Source organism: Sinocyclocheilus grahami, unplaced genomic scaffold, assembly GCF_001515645.1.
Source record: "Sinocyclocheilus grahami isolate Dianchi unplaced genomic scaffold, SAMN03320097.WGS_v1.1 scaffold328.1, whole genome shotgun sequence".
In the NCBI taxonomy this organism is placed as follows: Eukaryota; Metazoa; Chordata; class Actinopteri; order Cypriniformes; family Cyprinidae; genus Sinocyclocheilus; species Sinocyclocheilus grahami.
This window is the reverse complement of record NW_015505507.1, coordinates 147,637-169,162: the sequence shown is the minus strand read 5'-3', so window position 1 is coordinate 169,162 and position 21,526 is coordinate 147,637. Positions and strand designations below refer to the sequence as shown.

The following is a 21,526-nucleotide window of genomic DNA, read 5'->3' as shown; positions in this document are numbered from 1 at the left end:
AAAAGAAGTCCACATTTAATACGGTAAAAAATACTTTATCGCAGCTATTTAAATACTTTTTTTGGTTGTCATGTTGTTTGTTTTCCAGACCAACAAGAACCTTGATATGTCAATTAATGCATCCAACAATTTCAACCTCAACATAACATGGTCTATTGGCTCAACAGGTAAGGTATTCATGCTATTGGATTTCATGTATATTAGAATAAAATTAAATCCCAAAAGAAAGATTTGCTTTGTAAAATAGATCTGAGTGAACAAAGTATACGATGAATCTATTTGTCAGGGCATTCATAAAGTGCTTTTTGATTTCAATTAAGATAAACAAAGTGCTCGTGCACAGGCAAATGCCTAAGCGAAATAGTTTTTTATTTTGTTGCTGTTTGAATAAACCTCTATGACAAGCAGATATGTAGAGAAGTGTTATAGATTGCCCTATAGACAGAGATAAAGCACACTCCCAATGGTCACTAGAATAGTGTTTGAGTGTAAGAGTCATTGTCATATGACAAGTGCGAGAGCATATTTATAGCAGTATTTAAGATTGAGCTCAAAAGAGTGGTTAATGGAAGAGTCACATTTTGAATTGTGATGAATCGCTAATAAGTAAAATAAATCAGTTTTTCTTTCTGTTGTACTTAATGGAACAGCCTCTGAATGGGTCATCTGGGAATCATCAGTATATAGACTGACTTAAGTTCATGTTAATTTGTGCTTTGAGATTTACTGTATTGTGATAGATCATGTATTCACTATTTAATATACATTTAATCTATTCAAATGTTTTGAGAAGCAGCTTGACGTTTTTAGGCCTTTTTTTCATGATACTTTCTCTATTGATCCTGTTGGTATTCAAGTACAGCTCCTTACAATGGCTTTATTCAGATGCATTATTCAGATGTTTTATAGTTGAAGGGTTGATCAGAATGTTATGCCATATTTAATCTTGCAGTGGGTTTTGTATGCAGGCGTTGTTGTTGGCTGACGTGCACTTTGCTGATGCTGTGTTTTGTGTCCCTGCAGCGGGTACGATCTCCGGGGAGGAATTCCCCATAGTGTCCAAGACTAGCATCAAAGAGTACAGAGACAGCTTCTCCTGTGAGACATTCTCCTTCCTTGCAAATCCCAACATCACTTTCCATGTTTATGTCAGCAACTTTTCATGGCCAATCAAAATACAGGTAAGATCAGCTGCCAGGTGTACATTTAATTTAGTCTAGTAAAAAAAAACTTTTATTATTTATCAGGTACAGGGGTTGAACAAAATAATACAAACACCCGGGAAATAGGCAATACTTCATTATTAGGGTGTTTTACCACCGTTTGCCTTTAATGCAGCTTCCACCCTTTGTAGAATTGATTCATACAACTTTTAAATAGTCTGTTGTTTAATGTTGTCTATCAGAACATCTGCCAGTTGCTTCAGAGATGTTGGAGGAGGGAATCAGCTTTTCACTCTTCTCTCCAAAGTTGCCCACAGTGGTTAAATAATATTTAAGTCAGGTGATTTGTTTGGCCAGGGGAGATGCTGAAGTTCACCTTGGTGCTTCAACTGTCCAGATTTTATGATCATTTTAGCATTGATTACTATTATTTAAAGGGGGTCCTGTTATGCTTTTTCACATTTAGAATTTTAGTCAGTGTGTAGAGTGTATGTTTAGGCATAAAACAGATCTTCAAACTTAGAAATCTCAAAGTCCACTCCAAAGGGAGATATGTCGTTTTTAAAAAATCCCTTTTCAAGAACTAAAACGAACGGCTCGTTTGGACTACAGCGTTTGTTTTCCGGGTTTTGTGATATCACAAAGTGGCCCATTAGAATATCATTAAAATAATTCCCGCCTTCGGAAATTCTAATGGTTGGGGGGGAGGGGAGGGGTGAGGTCGTGGTTAGAACGCTTGGTTGAGTACATCAGACACGACGACGAAGAAGAAGTGCTGCTGTAGCCTCAAGTTTTCGCAAGTTATTATACATGCACCTGAATAATTATGTATGTAAATATGTATGTTACAATTATGAAAATGTTTTTATAATAAATTGCTGACAGTACAATACTGGACAATGATGTAATCTGTAGAATTTACACTTCAATTATGAGACTACAGTGTTTCCCATACATTGATTGCGGGTGTTTTTATATCACTGTGTTTCTGAAGGAAACCGACTGTCTTCAGAAAATTGGATGTCATTTTCATTTAATCTAGCATGTAATGTCTGATAAAGCAGTGTTTTTTTTTTGAGCGGAGTGCTGCTTTGTGTACAGCCGTTATCGGGGAATCCTTGATCTCTACCACTCCAACAGCGCCTCCTGCTTGCAGAGAATGAGTTTGCATATATATGCCGCCTGGGAAACACTGGACTATGGTATAAATAAATTCAACTGTATAACCGTTTCACTGCAATTCATGTTATAATGTTAGAATTAAATAACAATAAAAATAATACATATGCACTTATCTGTACATAGTAAATGCAGTTATTTTTAAGCGGTTGTTGACATCCTATCTAAAACGTGATTTAGCCCAAAAAAAAACAATAACGTTACCACTCTAATATGTCTTGCAATATCCATGCGTGCAAAGGTTCTGCGCGATCCTCTTGTTCAATATTCTCTGGGTCTGAATCCGGCTCAAACTGATATGGCAATATTGACACCATCCTTAACTAAACCGGAGCAGACGGAACTTGCTGCTTTGGCAAGGGGCGGGGCACTACTGAAACACCGTCTAACCTGTTCGCCAATCACAACGCACTGGGATAGCTAACCAATCACATCACATTTCATTTTTCGGAAGGCGGCCTTCATCAAACCGAGCCGTTTGTGCCAGGCTGGGGAGAAAGGTATTGTAATAATGTAAATTATGTAAAAAATAATGTGTTTTTTCAAACCACCAAGCATGAGAGCATGTTCTAGTACACCCCCAATACAAATTCAAGACATTGTAAAAGAGCATAATAGGACCCCTTTAAGTTTCATGCATGTTGGCTTTGTGAAGTTCTCTGAGGACAGTTTTTGTGGAAACAACAATATTGAGATTTGCTGTCACTTTTGCTGCAGTAGTTCTGTTGTTTGGACACAATCCTTTAGTTTTGATGGTCCCTATCATTCGCATGCTTTGTGTACACAGTCATAATGGTAAATACTGTTGTTCTTGAAACTCCAAACAGTTGGGTTCTTTAAGTCACAGATGCTCCTGCTAAACAGGTTCCCATGATTAGCTTTTTTTGAAGTCTAACCTGTCACCCATTTTATCCGCAACTTATACAGCACTGATTTACAACCTGGAGAATATACACAATGAAAAAATAATCACCATGTTAGTTTTTTCACTGTTGCCTACACAAATCATATGAATCTCTGTAATAATAGGTGTTGACATTATTTTGACCAACCCCCAAAAAGGATGAAGACGACGATGAAAAATATTCGTTAACAAACATTTTTTCTGTGACTAAGACGAGACGTTGACGAGCTAAAACTAATATCTGATGACGAAATTTATGCCGCGTCTTGGTTAACTAGATGAGACGGGACTATAATGTTATTTGAGGACTACGGGACATTCAAAATACATCCTATAGGCTATTGTCCTTCAAAATGTGCGTCCCTATCATTGGATTGCAATCGGATGAGGGGCGTTTGCATATCTAGTCTCAGTATGGCAGCCTCAGTGGATGGATAGGCTACCAAAATGCGAACTAGCGATCTGAAACAAAAGCCTCAGCACCCGAAGGGGTAGGGATAAGGTGACCAGATGTCCCGTTTTTCCCGGGAGTCACAATTCGTTGTCATTAACTTAAAATTAGTGAAGGCAGGACAGCCGGAATCGCGCTGATAGAAGTGCTCTCTCTCGCGCACGCTCCACTTCTTCAGTTGTCATATACAGCGCGTGATCAGTTCTCAGTGCTCAAATACACACACAGCAGTCCAAATGTCTATCGTGTAGAGTATCTCACGTAAATTCCATCTTCAGGAATCGGCTAAAAACACATCTCTTCCATCTTTATTTGACCCTCTAATTCTAGCACTCTCTATTCTAATTCTATTCTTAAAAAAAACACTTGTCCCTTTTAAACTTGCACTCTATTCATTTGCTGATTGTTTTCTTTAAAAAACAACAACTAACACTTGCTTTCTAATCTTTTTGAATTCTATTCGGTTTTCTTTTCATTTATTATACAATTAACAAAAGCAAAAAAGGCCTCTAACACTAGCTTGCTCTATTCTTTTTCTATTCTATCTGTTAAAAACCCTTGCTACGTGTACTGCGTTAAGCTAACTGAGACTTGTTATAGCACTTTATATACACAGTATAACAGTATAACTATTATTTTTATAAGGTGCTCCTTTTTCACTACTGTTAAAGGGATAGTTCACCCAAAAATGATTTTTTTTTCCAAATTCAATCCTTGATTCAAATTTCCCATAAGCTTAATTGATTTGGTCTAAAGAGAGAAGAATTAATGATTATTTTTGTTTGAAGACTACATATAAAATGCCTGTCAAAATTAACACTGTACATATAATTTTTTTTACTATTTTATACAAAATAGCTTAGTAGAAATACATGCATAAAAGGATTTTGTTTTTAAATAGTTCAGCTCCAACCCTTTTCTTGAAGTTAATATGACATCTTGTTACATGCCAAACTGTTGACGGATGAGCTTTTTATTTTGATATATTATATGGTAAATGATAAAGTTGTAAAATTATTACATTTTTGTTCAGATTTTCTGACTTTGATCAAAACAGCATCATGATCATCAATACCTTCATCATAATGGACCACAACAACAAATTACTGTAAATATCATCCATGAAATTTGTTTTTGATTTCAAGTCAGGCTCTCTAAGCCCTCGTGTCTAAATAGGGCATCAAGCATAAACCATTATGTAGTGTGTTATGCAAAAATAATATGTTTAATGATCCATGAGTCCGCTTTGTGCTCATCAATTATTTTGGAGTTCTTTAGAAAAGCACAGACAAACTGTACAAAATATCTTCATTCTCTTAGTATTGTCATTTATGAACTGAAGAGGACTGTTTTTAAATACTTGTGCTTTTTAATGTCCATTGCATTTTGAGTTGAGATAATTCTGAGAAATCTGGTTTAACTCATAAAACCTCATATCATATCTTTGAGGTCATGTTTGTTATTGTCTGTGTGAAAGAAAAAAGGGGGTTGTGTCAATGAACTGCCGTGCCTTTTCACAGCCTGAAAATATCAGGGAATTTTAGGCCTGCAAAAGACACTGGTTAATTCTTGAAAGGTCATAGCAATGTGCATGTTGAATATACACATTTCTAGTTCTGAAATATTCCATTGCATTAGATTTCAGTATTAAAGACATAGAATGGAAATACACTACCGTTCAAAAGTTTGGGGTCTGTAAATTTTTTTGTTTTTGAAAAACAAATGAATTTAAAATTCATTTTATTCCTGTGATGTCAAAGCTGAATATTCAGCATCATTACTCCAGTCTTCAGTGTCACATGATCCTTCAGAAATCATTCTAATATGATGATTTGCTGCTCAAGTAACATTTCTTATCATTATCATTGTTGAAAACAGCTGTTAATATTTTGGTGGAAATCATAATACTTTTTCAGGATTTTTTGTTAAGAACAGCATTTATTTTAAATATTTTTGATAAATGTAATGCTTTTTTGCTGAATGAAAAAATGTATTTATTTAAATAGGAATTCTTACTGACCCCAAACATTTAAATGGTATGTCCGTCATAAAGTTTCCACTCTACTTCAGATATTAAATGTGAAGGTTTTGGTCAGAACAGGTGGTGCTGCATCTAATCGGGCCGCTGAGTAAGCCAACAAAGTCATCAGTCTTCCCAGCAACCCTCAGTCAGATCCTGCTGTGCCCTGTGTGAGAGTGCAACTGCACTGTGGCCTGTTAGTATCAGCTGTCTATTGATTGTGGCTGTAAATCATTCCCATTAATGCAGTTTTACCTTAGCCACATATAGATGAGATAGTAACACAAGCCCTTAATTGTTCTCATCAGGAGCCCAGTAACACAGTCATCTATAGACTGATCTAAGTAACCTGAGAAGAACCGCTTCTCCGGCACTGACCTTCATCACATCTGATGGACATCCAGTCAAACTGCTTTCAAAATAAAATCATCCACCCCTCCGATTTATTGGCCTATTTGGTGCATAAAGAGAAAATAATATTTCCTCCTGCCAGTCGCAGTGAGAGTGATCTTCCTTTTAAATGACTCTTTTATCGACTCGAGAAAGAGATGAAACTGCTGCCACTCTTAGCTAGAGCACAGTGTCTTTCAGTATTTGCTTATGAAAAGCTAATTTTGTTCATACAAAGTGATACTGAAAGATTGACACAATGCCTAATGCTCCGAATGTGCTTTCTATTATTTTCTCTGTGTCTCGTGGGCCAAGTGCACTCAGCCTGTCAGTGAAGGTTACGCGTGGTCGTGGAGTGTCTAATACAGTAGAGTATTTTATGTAGTCTCATACTTCATGTGGGTTAATCGTGTAGGTCAAGGCTGTAGTGACCCGTCCACAGGCTATGTGCAGAGACACACACGCAGGCAGAAGCAAATGTGAGAGATGTGTCGCTGTTGGCCCTGTGGCTGAAGAGAGCTGCTGACATACGAGTGATTGCTATCACAGTTGGAGTTATGCGCTGCATTCATCACCCTCAGTCTTCACTTTTCTGCTGCCTGCAGTCACTGTCTTCAGTCACTCACTCCTCTTCCACTCTCTTTATCTCTTTCATGTCAGACACTGGCAGAGATTCTCCATTTATGACCGATCTCACCCCATGCTTAGTCTGAAAGAGTTGATCACACCAGTTGAATCAAATAAGCAGATACATAAATGCTTAGTCTCAGTTCTGTTTTAAAATATATATAAAAAAAGTCAAATTAATAAGAAATTCATGGTTTTATTCAGCAATGATGTATTAAATAAAAAATTACAGTAAAGACATTTTAGTTACAAAAGATTTTTATTTCAAGTAAATGCTGTTCTTTTTAATTATTTATTAAAGAATCCTGAAAAATACTACGGTTTCCACAAAAATATGAAGCAGCACAACTGTTTTCTATGGAAGCCTGTTTCCGCCACTGAATAAAAAATAAAAAAAGATTATTGCCAATTTTTATCTCACAATTCTGACTTTTTCCTTCTCAGAATTGCATAATATAAACTCACAATTGCGAGTTATGAAGTCAGAATTGTGAGATATGAACTTGCAATTCAGATTTTTCTTTTGTCAGAATCGCGTGATATAAACTCACAATTGCGAGAAAAAAAGTCAGAATTGTGAGATAGAAAGTCGCAATTACCTTTTTTCATTTTTTTTATTCAGTGGCGGAAACAGGCTTCCATAGATTTCAACATTGATAATAATAAGAAATATTTCTTGAGCATTAAATCATCATATTGGAATGATTTCTGAAGGATCATGTGACACTAAAGACTGGAGTAGTGACTGCTGAAAATTCAGCTTTGCCATCACAGGTATAAATTATTTTTGAAATATATGCAAATAGAAAACATTTTTTTAATTGAAATTTGAATACTGTTTCACACAGTGCTATTATATTATTTTTTTTGCATTTAATGTTTGAATTATAAAAAGTAGGGTAAAAGTAAAAAATCTGTGTATTTTATAATATTCACACACATTTCATGTGATATCCTCACACATTTCTGAACCTGATAATTACAGACAATTTTTTAATAAACAATGCAGCAATGTAATAACTACAAATTTTTTTTAGATTAATCCCAGCAGTGTTTGCACACGTGTTTCTGCCCTAATGCTTGCCATTATTTGTATCTCTTCCTATTAATCATGATTCTCTGCTCATGGTTTAACATTACCTGGTTATCAGGTTTAATCCAGATCAAATAAGCCCAGTCTTTCAGACTCATTAATGAGTAACAGTAGGAGAATCAGGATAGTCATGTGCAAAGGAGGCTGCTCGGCTTGGGAAAGGCTACCCCAGTGATGAATGCATTTCCTGCCTTCACTCTGCTCCCCAGGGTTATCGCCCCAGTCTCAGGATGACATCAGCTTAGAGCTGAGGGCTGGTTAGGGGGCAGACCATGGGGAGATTTGCCCATCCTACTGGAACAGACATATATTTAATTTGTCACTGTGGTCCTGTACCTCACCCCTCCGGTATTTTTCAGTCCACATCCACAATGGGCTGCTCTTCTCACCCCTTTTTATATCCTTTATATATATAAGATATTATACCGTATATAAAAGACTGTTTAATCAATTAATTTAAAATCAAAAAGTGTTTATAATACTCAAAGTAAGCCACGATACTTATTTTGACTTATATCTCACTGGATAGCTTTCCGTGTTGCATGGCCATTTTGTCGCAGCCATTCTGGGCCGAGGAATGGACAGTGATTTGATTTTCTCCACACACACGTCGCTTATTTTCCCCAGTCCAGTGGACATCATTAAATAGAATGCCTTTGATAATCTCATTTCTGACAGACAGTTTGCAGTCTACCTTAGCCTCTGTCCATCTCGGACATCTGAGCGAATCTCTTTGGATAAAGGGAAAATTGAAACGGTTAGCTAGAAACACAGTGGTGCCATATCTGTTGATAGCTTTATCACAGCAGATTGGCTTTCATGGGGTTGAAAGAGGATAGGTAAAGCTAAGTGCTCAGTGCTCCTGAATACGAGAAGGCCATGACAGCAGAGATTACTTCATATGCTGCGTCTGTTCTCACTCTCTCTCTCATTCATATTACCTATGTAATGCTCCATAGTTCCTTTTGTGGAGAAGGAATGGGAAGAAAAAGAGCAAAACTTGCACTGATGTGAATCCTGTTACATATTTACTTTATTTTACTTGTACATTAATTTGATAATAATAATAAAAAATAATATATTTAATTTAAAATACTGATATTACCTATTTGTTATTATAATAATTATTATTATTACAGTGGGGAAAATATTTATTTGATCCCCTGGTGATTTTGTAAGTTTGCCCACTTACAGAACTCTTGCTGGTTGGTAGAGGATCAAATACTTATTTCACTCACTGAAATGCAAATCAGTTTCTAACCTTTATATAATGTGTTTTTTTCTGGATATTTTGGTTGGTATTCTGTCTCTATACATTAAAATAAACCTATCATAAAAATGACAGACCCTTTCTTTTTTTGTAAGTGGGCAAACTTACAAAATCAGCAGGGGATCAAATAAATATTTCCCCACTGTATTACTATTACTATTATTATTATTATTATTCATACATGTTCTTATTTGTATTTTAAAAACTACCACATAAAATTAAATGATTTTATTTTGTAGCCTAGTTATTGGCTAATCTATATAATTTTGTGTCACACATTTATTTTGTACAGATTTAGAGAAAGATTTATTAAAACGTTACATTTTTTGCTTCAGCAGTAGTGTCAATACAATATAAACCTCAGAATCAAGGCCTTAGATCACCAAAACTTGACATTGTGGCTTGATTTGATGTCAAATGTATATTGTGAGTGTGTATGATTTAGCATCATGTCATAAAAGGATGCAATTAGTTTATTCCACATTAAATGATATACAGTAGGTGAGCCACATCTCTGCATGTGACTGATTATAAATATGAAGCTCATTTGAATATTGTAGGTATGCATAATATTCAACAAATATCTTACTGCAGTAATTAGGTTCTGTCATGCATATGTTAATGTACTATCTGCATATCTTCATGCTCTCTCTCTCTCTCTCTCACTCACTCTCTCGCTCTGCCATGTCTTTGTGCCACACGTCCAGTTCAAGAAGTCAGATATCATACTCATAAATCTTTTATAAATCTTTTAATATTCCTGGGAAAGGTAGAGGAGCATCTATTTTTACCCTTTCCCATGCACTCAACCACAAACAAACCTGTTCCCCCACCCCCCCGTTGCAACAGCATGTTGTTCACTGACCAGTGCTGAGGTTTGCAGTGTCCTCTCCTCATCCCAGCTTTTGATATTCTCCTTAGAGAATTGTTGTATTTGCCTTTAACAGCTCCCTGTGCTTTTATATGCAGGCCTCACAGAGCCTCTAATTCATGCTGGTTCTGTTTTGCCTCAGAGTTCTTGGTCCTCAAAGGTGGTATTGAACTTTAAAAAGCACATGCACTCAATAATCACTTAGCCTCTGATCTTTGTACAATTATGGTGTAGTGGTGGACACTTTTATACTAACAGTAAAATGCTTCTCATGAGCTCTTCCGTTAGATCGCTCCAGATGCTTTCTGAAGTACAGTTTCAACATATTTCTGATGTCCCCTGTTATATTTTTATGAGTACTTACAATATATAAGATTAGGTGTGACGCTGTCTGAAACAAGTGTCTGTAGATTTTGACATTTGTAAGGTTTCATCCTTCTTTCTAAAGAAGATTAATTACAACATTAATTTTATTCATTTTAATCTGTTGACAGCCATAATCTAGTTTATCTTCAGTTTATTCATCTAACAGTGGTGGGTAGAGCCAAATACAGTGATAGTTTAAAAGAAAAACAAGGCAGATGTCAGGGTTTGTTTGTTTTTTTTCAACAATTTTTTGGAATGGGGTCCATTGGTCTTTGGCATCAGAAAGTTTGAAAAACCCTTGCTTAGTAATTGAGTAGTACACTGTTTTATAGATCAACCATAGTTTCATCCGTATTTCCATATGTTTGGTCTCTATTTATTATTATTTTAATTTTAATTTAATTTTTGAAGTCCTTCAGATGGTTTGTTGACATACTGTCAAGAATCAATTTTTATGTAGCTATGCGCATGAGTGCAATTTGAGATCATTCTGTAGCTACAGTCGAGGAGGAAAAATGACCTTCTGAATGGCATCCATAGTCTGCAACTGGTCATGTAATTTATTCGCCATTAAGTCAACAACATGACAAAAAAACAAGAAACTAAATTGCTTAATTTGCTGTTAGCTCCTTTCTTGTAACGTGCACAAGGCATTTGCAAGCGCAGCTGCATTCTAATGCATTAGCAAACATTTTCTGACAGATTTAAAGTTTTATGAAAGTGGGTCTGCCTTCAGGAAACTTTTCTAGAGTGTTTTTCCTGCCAAACTGTTGTTTTGCATTGCACTGGGCAATAGCTAAATGTAAATTAGATGTATAAGAAAGCATTTTAGGATAATTGGATGCTAATGCAAAATGAAATCAATACATTTAGTATAGAGGGGTTTGGTCTTGGATATTATCACACTCTTTTCTAGTAAAAAGAGAAATGATGGTAATGCAATCTGCTTCCGTGATCCCTGACATCTGGCACAGTGTTCCACAAATTTCCACAATTTTTTTTTTGGTATTTTTGGTACACTTCACTAATTTTTTATTTTTATTTTTTGGTATTTTTGGAACACCTCACTATATATTTTTTTGCCTTCATGTCAAGTTCATTCTCTATATGTGATTGGAGAATGTGTGTTCTGACTCTGTGTGGTAAATTATAGTTTGATCAATATAAATAAATTATAAAAAAGACAGTATGATACAGTACATGCTTTAAACCTCTCTTCACCCATCTGCAATAAAGCATGATGGTGTAGCTACTGTGAGAGCAGCTGACACGGCACGAGCCAGAGGTCTGGCACTAACAGAGATGTGTGCTCGTTCATAGACCAACATGCTTTTGCTTTAGTGGACTTTGGGCCTAAACTCCTGAGCCTGACCACCAATCACCATTTTCAGGTCATTAAATCTCTTCTGTAGATGTCTAAAATCTACAAGGTCAGGAAAAAGGCGAGAACTTGGAATCTGCTAGCTAGCATACCCATAATGTTCTTTTATATCCTCAAAGAGCTATTTAATCGAGATGGCAAAGTCAGGGTTATTAGTTAGAAGCTGGAGTGAGATGCAGAGAAATATGCTGACGGTAGGTAAAGACATCATGAGATACTCAGTGCTTATCAGGGTTTTTCTCATTTTAATTGACAAGACAACAAACCATCAAAAATAATGTGTCTGTGTCTGCCAAGCTGCTAGGACTGTGTAGCCAATGATCAACTTCCCTTGGGCCTCTTAAAGGGATAGTTCACCCAAAATTGAAAATTCTGTCATTAATTACTCACCTTGATGTCGTTCCAAACCCGTAAGACTTTCGTTCATCTTCTGAACACAAATTAAAATATTTTTGAAATCTGAGAGCTTTCTGATCCTCTATAGACAGCAAGGGAACTACCATGGTCAAGGCACAGAAATGTAGTAAAGGCATCATTAAAATAGTCCATGTGACATCAGTGATTTAATCGTAACTTTATGAAGCAACAAGAACACATTTTGTGAATTAAAATAAAATTACATTTGAACCACTGATGTCACAAGGACTATTTTAACGATGTCTTTACTACATTTCTGTGCCCTGAACATGGTAGTTTCCTTGAATATGCAGGGTCAGAAAGCTCTATAACTTTATCAAAAATATCTTAATTTGTGTTCTGAAGATGAACGAAGGTCTTACGGGTTTGGAACGACATGAGGGTAATTAATTACAGAATTTTCATGTTTGGGTGAACTAACCCTTCAAAGACAAAATGAGTTGAATGTGTTTTTAGTCCATGTACTTTAATGCCATACTATATATATATATATATATATGTATGTATATATATGTCCCCCACACACACACACATATCGAAAACGTACCGAACCGTGACACCACTGTGTCGTATCAAACCGAACCATGAATTTTGTGAACCGTTACACCCCTAATATATATATATATATATATACTACAATTTAGAAGTTTAGATTTGATAAGATGGTCACCAAGACTGTATTTATGTGTTTAAAACATAGTAAAACAATAATATTGTGAAATATTATTACAATTTAAAATAATGCTTTTCTATTTTTAGCCAGATTACAGTTCCACATTATGATCTGATTGCATTTATTGCCACTTGCATTGCACATAAGAGGTTATGTTATCTGCAGCATATTTTACATTTCTTGTTTTCCTCTCTTTAGGAGAAGGGAAGGAAATGTTTGGGGAGAGAAATAAGAGAAATGAGATTCCAGTGAAATAATTTGATAAATAACCAGATATCGTTGATTAAATCTGGTTTGATTCTTACTAGAATAACAAGAAAAACCCCAAAATCTGCAACACATTTCAGCGATTCAGAAATGTGATTATGTGCAGCGCAATGGAGGCACCCATGATGGGGTGACTCACTCCATGTACTATGAATCAAATAATATGAGTCTTCATCTTATACTATATGCATATATTATTATTTAACCCTATTTCTCAAATTCACAGCTATTATTTGTGTATTTTTAATTAAAAACTTTCTATCCCTTAATGCCAAACGCTACAGACAAAAACATTGTTTCATCATGTACTGAAATGTTATTTATTTATTTATTTATTTTTTGCTGTTTGGCTTACATAATATATTATGACAATACATATCTTTAAAGACTTTCTTCCCTACAGTAGCCCTTACATACACCAAGCGTTTACGATTTTACTCCTTTCTATAGTTTGATGGTTTTTATAGAGGGGTTTGTTTATATATCATTTGCCCGATTTATAAAACTACTTAGAAAACTATATAGAATAATGTGTCAAAAAAATGAAACTAAACATTTTGAACCTGGTTTCTTCCGATGTTCAGATCATTTTTTTTTTTGTATACCCTATTCACCCTGGATGTCTTGCCTTAAGGACTGGAGTGCATTTACTAATAGTGATTTTCTCAATTCGTGTGTTACTCGCTCTCAACCCAGCATGATGTTTACAGTAAAAGGCTGAATTTAGGAGCGGGGAGGAGTCAAGAGCACTTCAGTAAGGTACCAGCTCCAGCCACCAGCTCGGCTTGCTTAATGGCCAGTCCCTCTGGCAAGAAAAATCAGCTTTTCTCAACACTTTCTTTCTTTCAGTTTTTGATTGTCATGCACTTTCACTGCAAAAAGCAAATGCCAGTAAATCACTTAAGGGCTGACCAACCCCCTCACTTCCACCTGCGCACACACACCTCCCTATCCGCTCCTCTCCATCTATCCTAATCCCTCTTTCTTCCATCCAGAAATAAAAGCACATTTACGACGGTCGGAAATGTCTCATGGATGTATTAGTCACCTTTCATGATCACCGGCTGTGCACCCTGGCACAAACAAACACAGCTGCGTAGCCTGACAATGAAGGTCCGCGTGTAATGTCTATGTGTGTGCGTAATTGCCTCACTATATACCTGCCTCTGTTTTTGCAGTCGATGATAGTGTGTTCAACAAGAAAAAGAAAAGTGCAAGTCCAAAACTCATTCGAACTAAGCAAACACATTTTGTCGCCTGAACTTTTAAAGCACGCCACTTCTTGAAAAATAAATCACTGTGATAACATCTGACATTTACAAATCAATCATAAAATGACATTTTCTTTTATCAGATGGTCGATTTTTAGATGGAGATGGAGTGCGGATTCAGATTTAGATAGGTTTAGTTGGGAGAATTATGTATTGGATTCTCATAAGCAATCGATGTGAGTGGCCTCAGATATTGAAAAGGCAAATAATTCGGTCATGTAGCTAAAGCAATCAGCGAATGGACAGGAACACTGGATCTTATTTGTGGGGTTGACTGCAACAGCTGAGAAATCAAATGCATTTTATATAACACACTGTGGTTATTGTACAGCTTACGTAAGGGAGGACTGGGAGAAATTTTAATCTACCGAACCCCAGTGATTTCAAACGCTATCTAGTTATGTATTAGCACGTTACGTAATGTAATGAATTAGCCATCACAGACTTTTACTCCTAGTAGCTTTTGGGGTCTTTCATCCTTATGTGGTCTAACCTTGGGACCCATGACGTACATGCACCATGTAAAAAAAAAATGAAATGTTCGTAAAACTTGCAAAATGAAGGCAACAGTTGGCATGACTTAATTTGAGTTCATTTACATGAATCTATTTTTATATACATTTTAAGTAAATGTCTTGACTGAACTTAAGTGTCAAGTTGTTGTAACGAAAAATGTTATTGTAATTAAAAACTATTTGGATTACGTAACTTTACAATTTTTACTTGTTTACTTAATTTGCATCGTTTTAAATGGTTCAATATAACAGTATAAGTTATTAGAACTTATAAAGTAAATTGTAGGTTTTTTTCAGCATTTATTTAACTGATGTAAGATTTATTTTTTATTATTAATTTATTTTTTAGTGCTTAATAAGGGGTATATTTTGACAGTTTCAATATTGTGCTAACACTGCTAGTTCTAATTGCTTAGTGTTTTAGTAGTGATATGAATAAATGTTTCACTGAATAATTAGTTTACTTTTAATTGCTTTCCATTATGTGGATTATACTATTCCATAATGCAGATAGTAGCAAGCTGTTATCATTGCAAAAGTACTTGTGTTTTTGAGCCTTCGAGTCTTTTAGAATATTTAAGATTGGTGAATGAACTTGAGATATTATGTGTAATGGTGGCAAAATAAATAAATAAAATCCATAAATAAATAAAATTCCACATTGACAAAGTCAAATAAGGCACCATAGATGCACATAATCAAAGTCCCTATTCAGCAGTTGGGGAAAATTCATGTTGCTTGTTTTCTAAGGAACCTTGCCAAAGTGTAGAAAATTAATATTCCATGAATATGTAATAAAACTACTTACATGTCAAGTAAAAATTATTTTGATTAGAAGCATTTATTATTCTACATAATGTTTGCAGTGTAAGGTGCACAACAAATTCAAGTTAGATTAGATCAACAACATAAACACTTGATTAAATTATATGTCAAGTTTATTACCGGCCATCTGTTTTTTCAGAAAGCTTTTAAACATGGTTCAACAGTAGTTTATTTTTTGTCGCCTAGCCCAGTGGGTTGCTTTTTTTCCCTTCAAATTTGAAGCCATTTGGTGATTAAAATGTTTATTGAAATAAGACTTTTAAACTGCACTGTGAACTGATGCATGTTTAATATGACAAAAACTGTTTCAGGAGACATTAATGCAGAAATCTATGTAATTATGATTCACATTACTATATGCTCCATTATAAATATATTTGGTATCTTTCAACAATAGTTTTGCTTGATATATTACAAAGGTAATAATAATCCAATCTCTAACACCTTTTTTCTTCTTTTCTCACAGATATCCTTCTCTCAACATGGCAGCATCATGGACCTGGTGCAGTTCTTTGTCACATTTTTCAGGTATGCACACTTCATGAATTTAAATTAAATGTCCTGTGAGTTTAAACAGAATAAAATTTGTGAATAAATAAAAAATGTACTTTCTTTCTCCATAATATGCATTGAATTCTAGTTTCAAGGATGCATTAACCTCACCATCCAAAGCCATTAATGAAGGCTGGCTGATGAATAAGCACAATAGGTATAATTGTGTTGGCTGTGATGAAGCCAAACACTCCCACTCTTGCTGTCTCTGCAAATAAACACATTCTATGAAAACAAATTTAAAAGATTATAAAAAGAAAATGGACATGTCTTAAGACACATGTACCTACACTACTCTTTTAATTTTATTCTTGAATGGCAGCCAGAACCATATGCACATTTTTGCCAGTGATGAAAAGCATCCATTTCTGTGACAGCACATGATGTTTGCAATTGCATGGTTTCATTTTCAGTTTTCACTAGTCATATGTGTTCAGAAATGTCATACTTTGTCATAGTTCTGGACAGTCAAATTACAGAGCTCAGCAGTTGTGTTTAAAGTGCAGCAAAATAATTACATGCCACCTACTCTGTATAAATAATAACATGCCGCCTGCTATGTATAAATATTGAAGCTCGCGTTAGACTGTCAGCCTCGTCTGTATTGTGTTCTGTGGGATTTTTAACTATCAGGTCAAAACAGATGTCATGTAACGTCATTCCAACCTTTACTTATCAACTTGTTTATCACAGAAAAACAGAATGTTGCTATAAATTAACTGACATGAAGGGAATCTGCTATGGTTTAGTCATGCCATTTTTTATTATAAGAGTATTTCATCATTTGACTTTATTTGATACACAGATATAGAATTTTTATTAATAGATTGTGCTGGAAAATGCACCGTAACACTGTGACTTTGACATTGGCCATTTATAGGGATAGTTCACCCAAAAATGAAAATTCTGTCATTAATTACTCACCCTCGTGTCGTTTCAAACCCGTTCATCTTCGGAACACAAATTAAGATATTTTTTGATGGAATCTGAGAGCTGTCTGACCCTGCATAGACAGCAATACAACTGAAATGTTCCCAAGTCCAGAGACGTAGCAAGGAGATCGGTTCAACCCTAATTTTACGAAGCTACGAGAATCATTTTTGTGCACAAAAGAAAAAAAAACAAATTTATTCAACAATTCTTCTCCTCCGCGTCACCCTGGTGCCATTTTGGAGAGTATCAGCTGGACGTAAACAGCGCACAAAAATTATTCTCGTAGCTTCGTAAAATTACGGTTGAACCCCTGATGTCACATGGATTATTTTACAGATCTCCTTGCTACGTTTCTGAACTTGGGAACATTTCAGTTGTATTGCTGTCTATGCAGGGTCAGACAGCTCTCAGGTTTCATAAAAAATATCTCAATTTGTGTTCCGAAGATGAACGAAGGTCTTACGGGTTTGAAACGACATGAGGGTGAGATGAATACAATCGGAGTTATATTTTTGGGTGAACTAACCCTTTATCTTGTTTGTATCCATATTTGTGTGCAGTAATTTCAAGCGGATATGATTGTGTGAGTGTGCACATCCCAACATTCACAAAGGTTAAGGTCATGGCAACAGGGATTCGATGTGTGCTAAACAGATTCTTGCACTAATTATCCAGTATGAATTGCAAGAGCTTTTTGTTGTTGTTGTTTTGCTATAGTGGGCATTGGAATGTGTTGATTGATATCAAAGTTGAAGCTAGAGGCTGTAGGGTTTTGTTGTTTGGTATGCATTTAGTCCTCTGCAGGCGAGGGACACGTCTGATGTAATTCATCATGGCATTTGAGGGAGATTGTTGCGTATACTTTGTATCCCTCCCATTTTATATCCCTTTCTCTCTTTTCCTCACTCCTTTCATATCTTCTGGCTGTGGAATCACAGTTCTGGTTCTCTGTCAAGAGTATACTTGAAGTTCAAGCCAAGTTCTTCAAAGCCAAAGTTCAGACAAATGCCCGACTGTTTTACAATGCCAAAACTGACATCAAGCTCTATGGAAAATATTGTGTTGAGGTAAATTGAGTGTGCTGCATTGGCACACTTAAGTTATTTTAATTACACGGATGAATAATGGTGTTTGTTTGTAAAACAGCATTAAGGAGCATTGAGTATTGATTTGGAGCTCTGTCACTTTGTGTCCGTGGCTTGGCTGACAGATTGTTTATGAATTTGTAGTTTTTCCGGGAAAATAAATGAGAACGTTATCTTTAATAGAACTGGACAAAGTGTCCAGAAATGTTGATAGTCAAAAGAATGAAAGAGAGAAAAAAAATGACATATATGAAAATTGATTTAAAGGGATAGTTCACACAAAAATGAAAATTACACCATGATTTACTCACCCTCAAGCCAACCTAGGTGTATATGACTTTCTTCTTTCAGATGAATACAATCGGAGTTATATTAAAAATGTCCCGGCCCTTCTAAGCTTTTTAATGGCAGTGAATGGCTGTTGAGATTTTGAAGTCCAATAAAGTGCATCCATCCAACATAAAAAGTACTCCGCACGGCTCCGGGGAGTTAATAACGTTTTTGTAAGAATAGTATCCATATTTAAAACTTTATAAACCATAATTTGTAGCTTGCGCTTATTGTCGTACGCGCATTCACAAGAAAGTGGTGTTCCAGAGGATGACGTAGGAAGTAGGCGAATGCGGAAGCACATAGGAGGGAGCAAAACAAAACACTGGTCATGAATTAGAAGTTCAAAATGAGGATTTGTAAAGAAACATGTCAGAGGATTTCAATATAAGCCAAGAGGAGACTGCTTTCCTTTGCTGTAAACAAAACTTGGTTCTTACAAGACTAACATGATCTCACTGGAGCTTACGCTATGCCTACGTCATCCGCTGGAATGCCACTCTCTTAAGTTCGTGCATATGACAGTTAGCAGAAGATTATGGTTTATAAAGTTTTAAATATGGATTTTTTCTTACACAAATGCTTCGATTCACTTCAGAAGGCATTTATTAACCCCATGGAGCCATGTGGAGTACATGTATGATGCATTTTATTGGACTTCAAAATCTCGACCCCCATTCATTGCCATTATAAAGCTTGGAAGGGCCGGGACATTTTTAATATAACTCTGATTTTATTTGTCTGAAAGAAGAAAGTCATATAGACCTAGGATGGCTTGAGGGTGAGTAAATCATGGGAGAATTTTCATTTTTGGGTGAACTATCCCTTTAACTGAATATGTATATATTAGAGAACAGTTTTAAAACACTGGTCAGCCTCAAATAATGCTGCAAAAGTAAGTGAGGTTACCCAATAACATACCTTTCAGATTGTTTGTGATTTTTTTTTTAAACCTTTGTATTCCCCTTTTTTTTTCCTCTTAAACATTTTCTGTGTCTGGATGTCACAGTAACCGTGTAACTCTGACTCCCTAACCTGATTGGCTGTCAGGATGATGGATATACTGCCGTGTACCAGACACACTAAAGAGGTAAACAAACACTTCTCTAGCGGAACACAAGTGGGCCTGGTAAGCTACTTACAGAGATTAGAGCCAATTATATTTCATATCAACTTCATTCTGCATTCACAATTTGTTCCATTCAAAGTGGGATGTGGGATAGTTCCGCTTGATATCGCTTATCTTTATCTATAAATGCATTTCATTGATCGCCGAGCAGTTTCTGTTTGTCAACACAGGAGTCTCCTAGCAAGCACATTTTAGAGGATAAACAAGGATGTTCTGCCAGTTTTTAAGAGATCATTTACAGTTTTACATATCAGTCTGCACAAACATTTGCTAAACAAATCTGAAGCATTTGATGTTGCATAGTAATGTGATATTGACTAATTGATGCATTTTATTTGCTTAAATGTGAATGTTTATCCTTGAGTACCGCCATGTGTGTGTTGCTTCAAACAAGTTTTGTAAGATGCAAGTCAGACTTAAAATGACTTATTTAGAGTGCTGCAAGAATGAGTCCTAAAACCAGGAAATTAGTTTTCTCTTTTAGTGTTATTGTCCCAAAGTCAAACGTTTTTTTGACTGCGTTTTTGTTACATTCCTGAAATAAGAAATGTGGTTAGCACAAAATGTGGTTTTTACATTTTATCCTAGTGTGTAAAATACATCAGCCTTTATGGGTCTTAAAAAAGGCAGTTGCTAACAAGTGACTAAATGGGTCTACAGAGATCGTCTCGGTTACGTATGTAACCCTCGTTCCCTGAAGGAGGGAACGGAGACGTCACATCGGAGGACCGACGAAATTGGGATCTCGCTTAGAGGGACCAATCTACTTCGAGTGTAAATTAACGAGCCAATGCACATTGGCATGCGATTATTGCATCCAGCTGCTGCTGATCACCGCGTGAGTATAAGTAGGCAGCAGGTGCAGCGCATATTCAGGTTTTCGCTGAGGAGCCGAGCCGGTGACCCGGCCGCTCAGCAGTGGTACAGGAGCTGTGGTGACGGGACGTGACGTCTCCGTTCCCTCCTTCAGGGAACGAGGGTTACATACGTAACCGAGACGTTCCCTTTCAGTCATGTCGGAGGACGTCGGAGGACCAACGAAATTGGGATCCTACCAAAGGGCCACAGCTACTGCCCCTTCCAGTGTCCTGTGGAAGCCACCTGCGCCCCTATTTTTTGGCGTAGGCCAGGGCTTCTTCACAAGAGGACCAGCTACTGCTGCAATGGCACTACCCAATGAGTAAGACTGGATAACACTAGGAAAACGTACCCGTTCTACTTGGAACAGGGGCGTTACGGAAGCTCGAACCTTCTCGAAGGAGGTTTCGGAAGCAATACACATATGGACATCCCTTAGGTGCATATGGAAGAATAGAGGTGATTGAACCCTCTTGGAATGGCAGAAGTCTGCCGGGGAAACACGGGCTCAAGACTATACCGTGGACTTTACACATATGAGATCCACTTAGGTCTTACATATGGAACCCAGCCTTCTACCGGTTCTCGAGGATTCAGCGAGTGAAGGCCTGGCACCGGACGCTCCGCCACGTCTGGCTGCCGAGGGGACAGAGGAACTCAACAGGGTCTACTGTATGGACTCTCTGGAGTGATTTTGCAAGCCGACCCGAAGCCGGGGCCTCTCAGTGCTTCTACCCGTTTGAGGTGAGAACACAGGAGGATACCGGCTCCACACGAAGGCTATAGAATCTAGCGAATGTGTTAGGGGTCGCCCAGCCCGCAGCCCTACAAATATCTGTCAGCGAGGCGCCACGAGCCAGCGCCCAGGAGGATGCAACACCTCTAGTTGAGTGAGCTCGCAACCTGAGCGGGCAGGGCACACCCTGTGCCTGATAAGCCAGGGTGATGCATCCACT

The 21,526-nt window shown here is 36.7% G+C and overlaps 1 protein-coding gene across 1 annotated transcript in view; it reads left to right on the top strand.

Annotated features, from left to right (window-relative positions):
* atrnl1a (attractin-like 1a) overlaps positions 1-21,526 on the top strand; it is a 291,501-nt gene that overhangs the window by 133,203 nt on the left and 136,772 nt on the right. The window contains exons 24-26 of the mRNA XM_016295005.1: positions 89-167; positions 1,024-1,181; positions 16,150-16,211. Of these exons, the coding sequence (XP_016150491.1) occupies positions 89-167; positions 1,024-1,181; positions 16,150-16,211 (299 nt within the window). The remainder of the gene's footprint in view (positions 1-88; positions 168-1,023; positions 1,182-16,149; positions 16,212-21,526) is intronic.